Consider the following 12,657-nt stretch of genomic DNA (forward strand, 5'->3'; position numbering starts at 1 on the left):
CCATCCCATCCCATCCCATCCCATCCCATCCCATCATGGAGGAAGGGAGCAGAAGCTGCGCTTTGGCACATCTCAAACAATTAACAAGTGCTTGAAGCACTGAGAATTTGTTTACAAGAACGGATGGTTCTACCCTTTAAATATAGCATCCAAGCTTTCATGTTTTCCCCCTAAATGGCAGAAGGACTTTGTGTTGTCTCTGGTGGTCAGTGGGACACCTGAAGCTGCTGGGTGGCAGGCTGGATTTTGTGCTGTTCCTGGCATTGATGGGAGCTGAGAAATGAATTCACCAAGACTTCTTCTGTAATGTTTTGCAGAAATGAATCTTCTGTGGGGTGTTCTGGTTATAATGGCTGTTTCCTCGTCTTTGTGGTCTGTTCAGGCTACTGATCGTCATCCACAAGTGCACGTGGAAGCGCCTACTGCAGGCCTGCTGTCTCAAAGTGACAATTATCAGTTAAGGTTGATTTTTAAGGTATAGCTGAGACTCCAGGAGCATCAGAACAGGGCAGAGAAGCTTTGTTCATTTGAGCTCGTTAGCAATCCAGCTTGCTTTTCCCACTCACAGCTGTGGGAGAGTGTAGGGAGCTCAGTGTACACGAGCCAGTCACATGCTTCATCAGACCCAAGAACTGCAAAGGCTGACTCCTCCGTAGCTGACTTGAAAAATGTATCTTGAGATTTCTGGGCTTTAGGAATGAATCTACGTTGCTGTGTTGTGCTTTGCTCTGCTGCTCCTGGGGGTGTTGCTCAGCATCCCGCTGCTCTCCTGCCTTCAGGTTCTCTCCTGGCCCTCCTGGCAGAACAGCTTCTGCAGCAAGGCATGCTGTAGCAATGTTTAATAACACTGGAAGCATTTGTCAGGAGAGCTATTCATAGATCTCAAGTGTCTCTTGCTTGTAGAGCCTAGGAGAGGTTGCTGCAAGCAACCTAAAAATACCCAAATTCATTTTAGAATTCCTCTCTTGGAATAGATCCAGGCTTCCTTTTTTCATCTTTCTGCAGCTGATGCCTAATGTCACCCTGAGAGATCATTTGGACTCGTCTGCTGTTTCTATTTACGTACATGTGTGTGTGTATTCTGTATGTGTGCACACATACACAGGTGTGTATCCTACATATATCCTACATAAATGACACGATATAGCTGTGATATGTATGCATCTGTTTGTCTGCATAGAACACATTGCACAGCAGTATCATTAGCATACCTGACATTGGTGGCTATTTTCAAGTCTCCTAATGAAACTGCTCTGTAATGTGTTACATTTAAGATATGGATATGTTGTTCTTCCCTCACTGGGCAGTTATATGAGCAATGCAGATGAGTTAAGTTTGGATGCAGTGCTCTTCTTGGCTCATTTTGGGGAAGCCCAGTGCACACATGGCTCTGATGTTTACAGGTGACCCAGTGAGAATGAATGGATGACATCCCATCCCAGTCACCTGATTTTACATGGCATTTTCAGGGTGTATAAGCATATGAATAATAGGTATTAAAGTGGATTTAAAAATAATGGTGTGTAAATATACAGAGGCAGGGTTGTTAACATTGGACCCATGCAGGAATGTGCAATAGGCACAAATATTCTCTTCTATCCAGCAGCAGATCTGGAACGCTTTCTTTCCAGCTGTGTGAGTTTTGGGATGGGATGTGCAGCAGTTTCCTTGGGGGCAGGGCGGCATGGGGTTGAGATGCATTGCTGATGGAAAGGAAACTGCAAGTTAGGGCCATTAGGATGATCAGAGGGCTGGCGCATCTCCCCTATGAAGAAAGGTTGAGAGAAGTGGGATTGTTTAGCTTGGAGAAGTGAAGGCTACAGAGAGACCTCACTGTGCCCTTCCAGTACTTGAGCTTATAAACAGGAGGGAGAAGGACTGTTTATGAGGGTGGATAGTGGTAGGACAAGGGGGAATGGTTTTAAACTGAGGCAAGGAGAGGTTTAGGTTGGATCTTAGGAGGAAGTTTCTCACTGAGGGTGGTGAGGCACTGGAACAGGTTGCCCAAGGAGGCTGTGGATGCCCCATCCCTGCAGGCATTCAAGGCCAGGCTGGATGTGGCTCTGGGCAGCCTGGGCTGCTGGTTGGTGACCCTGCACACAGCAGGGGGTTGGAAGTGGATGAGCACTGTGGGCCTTTGCAACCCGGGCCGTTCTGTGATTTTTATTAGGGCAGTTCTTTTTCCAGAGTGCATCCTGTCAGAGCGTTCTCTTTGTAAATCACTTTAGGAATGGGTGAGTTTGAACAGTGGTTGTTTCTCCTCTTTTCTCAGCAGAAGCATTCCATACAGAGCTGCAGGTGAACTTTTTAGTGATAGACACAAGTAACACCAGGGAGCACACTTAGGGTATGCAGGCCCTCCCCTTGCCAAGAGAGTGCTGCACCCCACTCTGTATGCCCTGAGGCAGCTGTTTGTGTGCTTTATGCAGGAGCTGCTAAACAGTCGGCACTGTTTTCCTTTAAAAATATGCCACTAGGTTCAAGACTGCAAGCAAAAAAAAAAAATTAATAATAATAAAAAAATCCCCACCCCCTCCCGAATGTAAATTCAGCTTGTTCAGCAGCAGTGTGAAGCCCTGCATTGTCTGCTGTCGGAAGTGGGAGCTGAAGGGGACAGACGTTCCCCTGCTCAGCAGGAGCGCGCGGCGACGTTTTGCCCTTGTTGCATTATTAATGGCACCATGTTTTTATTTTGCAGATGGCTGAAAGCTAGCAAGGCACTTTCAGGACCATGATGGCTCAGTTTCCCACGGCGGTGAATGGTGAGTAGCTCGGTTCTGGTTGTTCAGGTAGGGGTGGGAGCATTCGCTTTTATTTTTTGTTGAAATGGCCCTGTGGAAAAGGAGCTGATTTTTGTATCTGCTGCAGCGTTGTGGACAGTTTGCTGCAGACTGCTTCCTGTAGTTCAGCTTACCTTGTACGACCGGGAGAAATTGGCTGCGAGCGTAATTGTGGTGTGATTTAGATACAGAAATGCCTGGAGCATCTAGAAATCTCAGATCATTTAAAGGGGTGAGGAATGTTGGTCTTGTGTTATGAGCACTGACTGACTGCAAGTGGGAAAATGCAAAGTAATAGCTGATTTGACTTGCATACCTTTTGTGTTATGTAATGCAGCACAACATTTGTTTCATTATAATTGCTACTTAAGCTGAAATAGTAGAATATGTTAATCATTTAGTGTTAACTAGAACTATCTTTAGAAGTAAGAAAAACTTCAGAACCTCCCTCCTAATTCTGCACTCTGTGGAAACTTTTGGATTTGTTTCTTGGTGATTCTCTATCAAAGATGTGTAAAAGACCAAAGTTTAGAATTGTTTGTGTGTTTATGTGTATAGTGGAACTCACTATTTCTAAAGCAAGCTTCTTTCTGAAGGCACAAGTTGCAGCTGTCTGCTGAGAAATGTTATGTTTATGTGCTGTTGTTTGCAAAGCTGGCCAAAATGGAAAGACAAATATAGGAACAATGCTTGGTGCTCCAGATATTCCAGATAGGGAGCTGAATGATAAAGGTATTTCTTCTCTGTGAAGGTTACTGCAGGACTGGGGGGTCTGCATGTAACCAGTTTAGAAGATCACTGCTGTTAAAATGAGTGAAATAGAAAAAGAGAAGTGTTTCTTAGCCAAAGCAAAGTGCTGAGAATTCAAATTTAAACTGTTTTATATGTTTCACGTGTGCATAAAACACCTTTTTTTATACAGACAGTTGCAGTTTGATCTGGACTTTGTTCCACAGACTTAAAAGAGAAGTAAAACGAGTCAACATATTGCATATCATAGGGCAAAAACCTACGTATCACTTCCACTTCTTGGGCATCATAGAAAAACAATTTTCTTGTCATTGTGTGCTCTTTGCTCCCCAGCTTAAACACAAAATGCTCTTCAGAGAGGACAGGGGTTTGTGCTCTCGGCTGTCCTGTGGTTGATCTACACGTGGACAATTCTGTCTTCTTTGTTTGGCTCTTTTCTTTCTGGTGAAGGACTGCAGGTATCTGACAGCAGTGATCACATGCATGACTTGAACTGAGAAAGATGTAGCTTGGGGAAGAGCTCCTCTTCTTCATCTGGAATCCCTTGCACAGTTCAAAAGGGAACTAGGCCAAAAGGTTTTGTTGAGTCAAGAAATAAGTTTCACTGTGTTGAAATACTTAGTAAGAAAATGTGAGCTAGCAGGCAGCAGTTAAGCTCACAGTGTATTTGAATGACTGTGTGTGCTTTTGCAATGATGTTTCTCATCAGAATTGATTAAATATGAAAGATACCAGGCAAGGAAGAAAAGAGTAGTTTTAACTGATTTCTGGATAAATACAGAGCAATTTTTACTACTGAAACTGTTCTGTAATCTGTGTTCCCCTTCCCTGCTACTTCCTACTGCTGTTTGCATCCAAAGTAGATCACCTACATTTAACACTCACTGCAGACCTCTGATTATGGTATTAGACATTGGTAATGGCTTCAAGCATTGGATGAAGAATGCAGTGATGCATGAGGCAGTAAGGCACTCCTGCAGCCCAAGTGGAGAGCAGTGGCTGCCTGCCGTGGGGCATTGGCCCTTTTGCTCTCTGCTAGAGGAAAACTGTGGGTTTTTTTTGTGGGGGAAGAACCTCTCGTTCTTATCAAGGTGCAAAGTCTTAGCTTTTAGGTCATTAATTACAAAAGTAGTTTCAGGTTTGTTTTTGGTGCTTGGTGTTAAAAGCTAGCAGATAGCGTGTGTGTGCAAGTGAGCAATTACATGGTACAGAATGACACCAGGGTTGAGAACTGCAGGGTTCAGATGACGAAGTGAGATACTTACATCATCTCAAACAATGTGAGCAGAAGAGTCTGCAGCACCTTGTTTTCTATCTGAGCAGAGAAAGGGAAGAAGGTTAACTCGCTTAACTGCTGGAGTTCCAGTTCAGAGCCTTGAATTCATGGAGGGCACCTTGGGAGCTCTCCCAAACCAGCTTCTCAAGACTCTGCAGCCTGAGTGTGTGGCTGACAGCCAGGCTGTGTGTTGGGCTGAGAACTGGCATATTCTTTTCTAACTGTGTGGTCACACGTAAACTTCAGCTTGGTGGGACCTTCTGTGCTCCTGGGACACATGCTCTTGCTAAACCACTTATCTTTCCTCTCTAAAGATATACAAGTACACAGTGAACATCTACAGATGGGTTCCCTTTGACCTTCCATTTTAGTCCAAGGTGACTTTTGTGGGTGTGTTACTAACAGACTGGAAATGCAGAGAGGAGAAGCAGGACTTGAGGAGTGCACGTTGATTTTATGGAACTCGGGATGCATCTGCCAGGTCTGGCAAACTTGGGCTAACTGTAATGGTTGTGGTGACTTCTTATGTGAACAGGCAAGACTGAGCGATGCCTTACTATGGGAAGGGTGCAGGTTGCAAGCATGTGTACAGCGCCAGATAGATCAGCAATCACAGAGAGTCTACTGTGACTACTGTGAGATCCAGGCTAATCTAAGGAACTCATCTCAAATCCTGTAAAAGTGGTTAAACTAAATATCAAATACTTTCAAAATTACATTTCTAAAGAATGAGTTAGCAGTTAAAAATAGGATAGGCACTGAAACAACTTCCACGTAATTTATCTTTCTGATTGCTGTATCTGTCATAAAGCAGCTTGCCCTGCCGTGGGATGTTTTCTGCTACAACTGGAGAGCAGCTACAAGATGTTGCTCTTCTCCCAACTCTTCTTCTTCTGTAGGTTAGAATTTCTCAGTTGGGCTGGATCTTGGTTTAGGGAGATTTAATCTTGACAGTCGGGCAGGAATGAGGAAGGCAGTCTTTGCTGATCAGTATCTCACAGAGTTTCCTTAAGTACCATGGGAGTTTTGGGACTGGTTTTCCTGTTTATGTTTTTGTTTGTCCTTCCTCTTCCCTCCTACCGCCTGTTTCCTTTGATACAATGTGTAGTGGTCCAACAGGAAAACACCTCTGATAGCTGAGATGCAAAAAGTAATACTCAGAACTCCATTTCACTTTCTTTTTAAGCTTATTACTTCAAGCTGGGTTTTAGTTAGTGAATTCAGAGCTGAATGGGGTTCTGGTTCCACTGCTGTCAAGAATAATGCAGTCACAAATTGTCTTCTCTCTTTAAAAAGTCTTATCTCAGATCCCTGGTCTGAAATTTCTTGGAATTGGTCATTGCAGTTCAATTAAAACCTTAATGGGTGCAACATGACTCTTAACCTTGTGTGTACTGCAGGCATGGAAACTGCAGACTTGGATATCAGCAAGTGTAGATAAAGACACTGAGCTGAATTACAGCTTGCAAAGGAAGTGTCAGAACTTGTTCTTTCACCTCGAGTAAGGCAAAGGAAATGAGGGAGATTCAAAGACAGCGACAGAAATATTCTGTGGCCTTACTTACGTTTGTAAATTAATTCCTGGGTTCTGCATGAGGATGATACAGAGCGAACTTCATGTGTTTAAGTCAGATGGACTTACATGTTCCACTATCAAACTGCAAAACATTAGGTTTCCAGTTGCACATCCTGTATCAGATGTGTACTTTAGTTCTAAGAAGTGAGTAGTTCTGTAGAATTGCAGGAGTGTCTTGCTCATATGTCATTTTGGAAGCTGAAAATAATGAGATATAGAGGTGAATAATAACACAGTAAAAGGAGCAAGGTTTTAATGCAGAGGGCATCCCATGCTTTCTTTAGTCTCTAAACTTTGTGGGTAGAGTCAAACAGATGGAGTTTATTAGAGAGAGAACTGGCTAAAAGGGAGAGAAAATGTAAGTACCAGTCTTGGTCGTTGTAGTAGTGAAATTCTACATGGATTGTTATCCTGGGACCAAACGAACTCATTTATTATTTATGGAAACATCATTAATGCAAAGCACGTGTATGCTGGTTCGATTTTCTGATGACACAAGGAGTCATTTTCCAGGGAGGATTCATAGAATCATAGAATCAGGAAGCACTGCATCACTGGTTCAGTTCCATCGCGTTTCCGTTGTGCTTCCTCAGGTGGCTTTGTAGTCATGCTGCTGTAGGCTGGAAGAATTTCTGCTGTGTGCTGGGAGCCCAGGGTTTGGCTGTGACTAAGGGGGAAGACAACCGGATGTCTTAAATAATCACGTAATAATTATGTAATTGGAGGGAAAGGAAATGCATCGTAGAACGTGGTGGTGAAGTGATACTGTGTGCTGTTGCATAATGCAGTGCTACATGGCTGCCCAGGGAGGTGGGGTCACTGTCCCTAGAGGTGTTCCGGAGCCGTGCACTGTGGGCATAGTGGGGTGGATTGGGGTTGGACTTGGTGATCTTAGTGGCAGCACAAAGTTCAGTAGAGATCACAGAATGGCTGGGTTGGAAGGAACCTCAAGGATCATGAAGCTCCAACCCCCTGTGAATTGGCTGTTAGTGTGTAGGGATGGAAATCGGAATGGTTCTGGGATGTTCTGGTCCCTGTGGTCAGGGAGGAATCTGAGCGCCATAAGGCAGAGCTTGGTTTTGGGGAAGGAATTCTGTGTGGGACCTCCTCAGAGCAGCTGCAGTCCGGACATGATGACCTTGGAAGTGCCTTGCAGTCCTAAACCAATCTTCACCATTAGTTGGTAACTTGGCAAATGGGTTACTTTAAGCTGCCTTGTCTTGATAAGGTTTTACTTTTAGGACTGTGTTAGGTTTTGTAAGGTAAGACTGTGCTGAATGGGGGACCAAGGGATTCATCTTCTGTAATACGTCTATAATTTCGGCTGCTTTAATCATTTTGGATGCCAGTGAGATTGCCTTGTGGTTCTGTTGTACCTCAGAGCGGATACTTAAAAAGGCAAAACAGAAAATGTAAGGAGATTAACAAATACTTCCCCAGAATGAAGCCAGAGCCTGAAGGCTTCACTGCAGGGACTCAAACATCAATCTACCACATGGCAGAGCTTCACAGGGCTCTGACTATTGAAAATTTCTCTCATCTTGATAGGAAGATGAGCTCCAACATTTTGGGAGTTGCCCTTCTAGTCTGATAAACTGCTTCGTATGGTTGGTGTAACTTAGGGTTGTTTGTCACAGTGTGAAATACTGCCTTTTGAACATCAGCTAAATCCTGTGCCTTCTCGTGGTCATTATGGCCTACACATGTTGAACAGGCCAAAGATAAAATTAATTGGTATTGGCAGAATGAGTTCAGGTTTAGCCCCCTAATCATCATAGCAAGAATAAACCATTTTTAGACGTTGTCTGTGGTCTGTCGAATGCATTTATACAATGCTGCAGTGTTACTTTAATTAGAGATGCTTTAGGTTGGGGCTTTTCAGTATCCCGGGTCAGTTGTTGAGACATCTGCTGTTTTTCTTACAATTGAACAACAGCTTTCAATCATAACTGAGATGGCTGGAAGGAGTGAAAGGCTGGAAAACTTAAAATAAAAAAAAACCACGATATGTTTGTGGGACTGAGTTTCTTACCAGTACACGATGAAATGATTGAGCTTACAGTTGGCAGAAAATGTGCTGTTTTTTTTCTCTTTTTTCCTTATTGGTGGGGACTCATTGTTTCAAAACACCTGGGAACCAAAGCTCCAAGTGCTTGGAACCAGACTTGTGCACTTTTGGCTCCAGAAGTCTCCGAGTTTGTTAATATCTGAAAGTCGAGAGAGTGTGATGCTCAAGGAAGGACTCAAGCTATCGTACTCATTTGGAGTGATTATATTGACTAGGACCTTCCAGCTTGGCATGATGGATATAATAAATGCGTATAGAATGATGGAAGGTGGCAGCAAAGTGGTAGTTGATCTCTCATAATAGAAGAATTAACCAGTATCAAATGAAAATACCATAGGCAGCTATCAATCAGAGCACTTAGCACAGTGTCAGTAAGCTCTGAAAGCTGTGGATTGCCAAAAGGTGACATGGATTCCATGGTTGATTAGATATAGATGCATTTTCATCTCATTAATGTGATACAGGTCTGGGTCACGGGCTGCACTGAGGGCTGAGGAAACACAGTGAGGAAATGCCACCACAGGCTCCCTCCATGCTTTCCTTCCATGCCAGGTGTTGGGCTTGGGAGCTGGCTGCTCCGCGAGGTGAACAGTTGGTCTGAGCTGGCAGGCGTTACCATGGCTTGTTTCTTAAAATATCTCCTGATTTGTTTTATTCCACAGATAGCTCAGGAAGTGCCTCTTCATTCTCCCTTCTGTCTCACTCTTCCTGTCTGTTTTTTCATTTTTGTTTGGTGGTGGTTCTCCTTATCTTAGTCCCGGACTTCCTCTTCAAGTCTGAGAAACTGGAAATACGAAGATAACTACAGAAGTTACTGTAGAGGATATAATATTATTTGAACAAAATTCTGCTCTGACTTTATGTCACCTTCTGTTGTTGTAAGAGGATCCTTTCCTCAACTTAATTTCAGGGTTCATTTTGTATCCTCTTCCTTGTTTTCTGCCAGCACCGCTCCCAGCGCTCAAAGGTTTGTTAGCAGCTGCAGATGAAAACTGACCTGAATCTTGTTCATTTTGCTGCATTCCACAGAGATTTGCTAGGCAATGATTAAACAAATTGTCCTTTTGTAACTTTTCAATTAATTAGTAGGGTTTTTCTGAATGCTGGTGGGCAGCAGTATAAGAAGAATCCACTTTGAGTAATGAAAGACTTTAATCTGAGCACCGGCAGGTTTTCTTCCTGAACAGTGCTGATTAAAAGCTTTTACTTTCCTTATTAAACACTTTGATTCTATACAGGTTGACGGCAGTTCACTCAGAAGAGCTGCTGGCTTGCTCTAAACTGAAGGATAAAGCATATCTTCCAGCTTCTGTGTCATGTTGTGCCAAGGAAAGCTGCAGAGGCTGCCAGCTGCCATTACGCTTACGCCAGCAACAAACGGAGGCAACCTTTGCCTCCCAGGGTATGGGAGAATGTGGCAGAGGACCTTCCATTTCATGTTGTGATCACATTCCATCTCATACCTTCTACTGAGTTTCTGTAGTTGTGGCTTTATGACTGTCCCTTTTCTAAGGTCCATCAGGAAATATTCATGTTGTACAAATCCATGTCAGTGGAGAGAAAAATGAGATTACTCTACGTGCACCTGTCAGTGCACTCAGTGATTACAGATGATTTCAAGAGCACTGGTTTTCCACTTAGGCAAAAAGTACTTCATATTTATTGCTGCTGTTGAACTGAGATCTGGGGAATGCTATCCAAGAACTCTTGTTTCATTAAAACTTCATAGAATACCATTGGATGAGTTGACACAAATGCTAGAACCAACTATCACAAAAGGCAGCACACCTGGGTGCACTGAAGAGTACAGTCATGTTTATACTCATGTTCTTGCACTAGTGGAGCTTGGATAGATCTCTAAAAAGATCTTCATTTACACATTTTGAAAAGGAAATTGATGCACTTTGCTCTGTCTGTGTTTTTTTCTTTTAAAACATTTTCCTGGCTGCGTTGCATCGTGTTTCAGTGGAGCTTGGCAATAATTGAATTAAAAAGGAGCTTCTAAAAATGGATAGCCATAATGATAAATGATACTGTGATTGTGTAAGTATAGTCATATTCCATTGTTACAACCTGATAGTTTAAGTGCTTTGGAATCATCAAGTTGCACTGTGAAATTCAGCTAACAAGTGGATCATCACTGTAAGCATCAACTGTAGGCTGCCCAGAGGGGTTGTGGATGCCCCATCCTTGGAGGGGTCCAAGATCCAAGTTGGATGGGGCCCTGGGCAGCCTGGTCTGGTATTTGATGTGGAGGTTGGTGGCCCTGCATGTGGCAGAGGGGCTTCGTGGTCCTTGAGGTCCCTTCCAACCCAACCATTCTGTGATGCTATGACTGTGCTATGATGTATCTCACACTAGAGGAGACAGTGAGTCTTCAGGTTGTTGTAGGGATTATACTCATTCTGTGTCTTCCTAATTGAGATCACATCATGGCAAAGAAGTTCTTACGTTCATTCTTTATGATAGGTTCTGTACACTGAAGTGGGGCTTCAGTCGGTGAAAATAGGGCATGGTATGGAATGCTGTTCCTGTTTACAGGGCACGTGAGTAAACAGCCCCAGTATTTAATTTTAATGAACTTCTGAAGCTGAGGCTTCCTAATGCACCACAATATGTAGAAATCCTGTACAAAATAGGGGGGAATATGAATTAAACCCCACAGTGCAACATCTGCTGCTTCTTTCTTCGCGTTTCTGTGAGCGTGCCCTTGAGTTAAGCAGGTGTTTCTTGGCCAGATGAGTTACCAGCTTTGCTGTGTGGAACAATTATTTTTGGGCAGCACATCAGAGACTTTTAAAAATCTTACAAAAAAAAAAAACCCAAAAAACAAAAAACCAAACTCTTGGCTTCAGTGGGGACAATTCATAGAACTTTAGTGAAAATATAAAATGGAAGGGGAAACACAGGAGCTTTTTCCTACTGTTGAATGAGTTTCAGCTACAGGTGTTTCCTTTGTAACAGTGTCTGCGTTAAAGATACTGCTCAAGTTGTCCTTAAGCACAGATGTGCCCTTTTCTTTTCCTCTGGCAGTTGCTGCAGTGTTGCCTTGTACTCCCAGAGCCTCTGTGATGCTTTTTGGGTGGGACAAGAAGTAGTGGGATCAATGTGTGTGTTGGGAAGGCACGTTGAGTGTGGGCCTGGCTGTGGTCTGAGGGAGCTGGGAGCCAAAGATGAGCAGGTAGTGCTTGGGGTGGGCAGAAAATCTACAAAAATAAAGAAAAGTCAACAAAAAATAGGAGAAACAAGTACTGAAAATATTAGAAACGCTGATGGGGAATGTGGGAATTCAGAATAATGGTGAAGTGTTGTGTGTTTGAGACTCTTAGTGTGCTTTTCCAACACCAAAGAAAAACGAAAAGTGTGATTCCACGCTTCATTTGCCTCAGTTGGGGTCGTTCAGTTTGATCTGTTGTGAATATGTCTGTGGTGCACTTAATTCCAGTGTCCCCCTGTTTGTGTCTGTAGGTAGGGTTGTCCCAGCACGTCGCACACCAAGCAGTTCTCTTGAGTCCACTTGATGGGAGGCAGCAACGAACGCTCTGGATGGTTGAACTGTGGAAAGTCCCTGGTTATGAAGCTGCAGGGAAGCTGCTGTGTGAAGTTTCCCCCTTTTTAAACATGGGGATAAATATTTATTTAGGCTCATTATGAAATTTACTGCTAGTTTTTTTTGGACGGTTAAAGAGGTGGTGTATAATCACTCGTCCTCGTGACTTGCATGTGCAGGGAGTGCTCTTTCAATTTAGTTTTATTATCTCAGTGGAGTTAATTAACTTTGTAGCTCGTAGGAGCATAGTTTTTCTTAGAGTACCAAACAAGCAGCACCAACCAGTGAGAAACACACATTCCCTGTAGAATGTGGTAATGCCTTGCAGTGTTCTGCAAGTGAAGAGGTTGTCTGTTTTGCTAATAACACCAGTGTGCACAGCTGCATTTGTAATACCAACCAGCGGCAGAAGTTTCACAGCAGCTTTTTGAAGGCTGTTTATTGCTCTTCTAGAGCTTCACTTTCTTTCCTCCCCTCTTTTACATTTGCAGCTCGCCCTTTGAAGGAAAGAAGTGTTTGTTTCTGTTTCGTGTTGGCAGCCCATCAAAGCGAGTCCTTTAGAGATGCCATTAGGGCTCTGCATCGGGCTGATAACCTTCTGAAGAAAACAGACTGTCCCTAACAAGGTCTATGATCCTGTCGTAAACAGACCCTAAA

The 12,657-nt window shown here is 43.4% G+C and overlaps 1 protein-coding gene across 5 annotated transcripts in view; it reads left to right on the plus strand.

The window, feature by feature from the left end:
* Positions 1–12,657, plus strand: part of ITSN2 (intersectin 2) — a 68,527-nt gene that overhangs the window by 7,940 nt on the left and 47,930 nt on the right. For all 5 annotated transcript variants that reach the window (XM_042827655.1, XM_042827699.1, XM_042827663.1 and 2 more), the window contains exon 2: positions 2,699–2,762. In XM_042827655.1, the coding sequence (XP_042683589.1) occupies positions 2,732–2,762 (31 nt within the window). In that variant the 5' untranslated portion in view covers positions 2,699–2,731. The remainder of the gene's footprint in view (positions 1–2,698; positions 2,763–12,657) is intronic.

Source organism: Centrocercus urophasianus, unplaced genomic scaffold (genome assembly GCF_019232065.1).
Source record: "Centrocercus urophasianus isolate 14NV4802_14NV808 unplaced genomic scaffold, USGS_Curo_1.0 seq_10, whole genome shotgun sequence".
Classification (NCBI taxonomy): domain Eukaryota; kingdom Metazoa; phylum Chordata; class Aves; order Galliformes; family Phasianidae; genus Centrocercus; species Centrocercus urophasianus.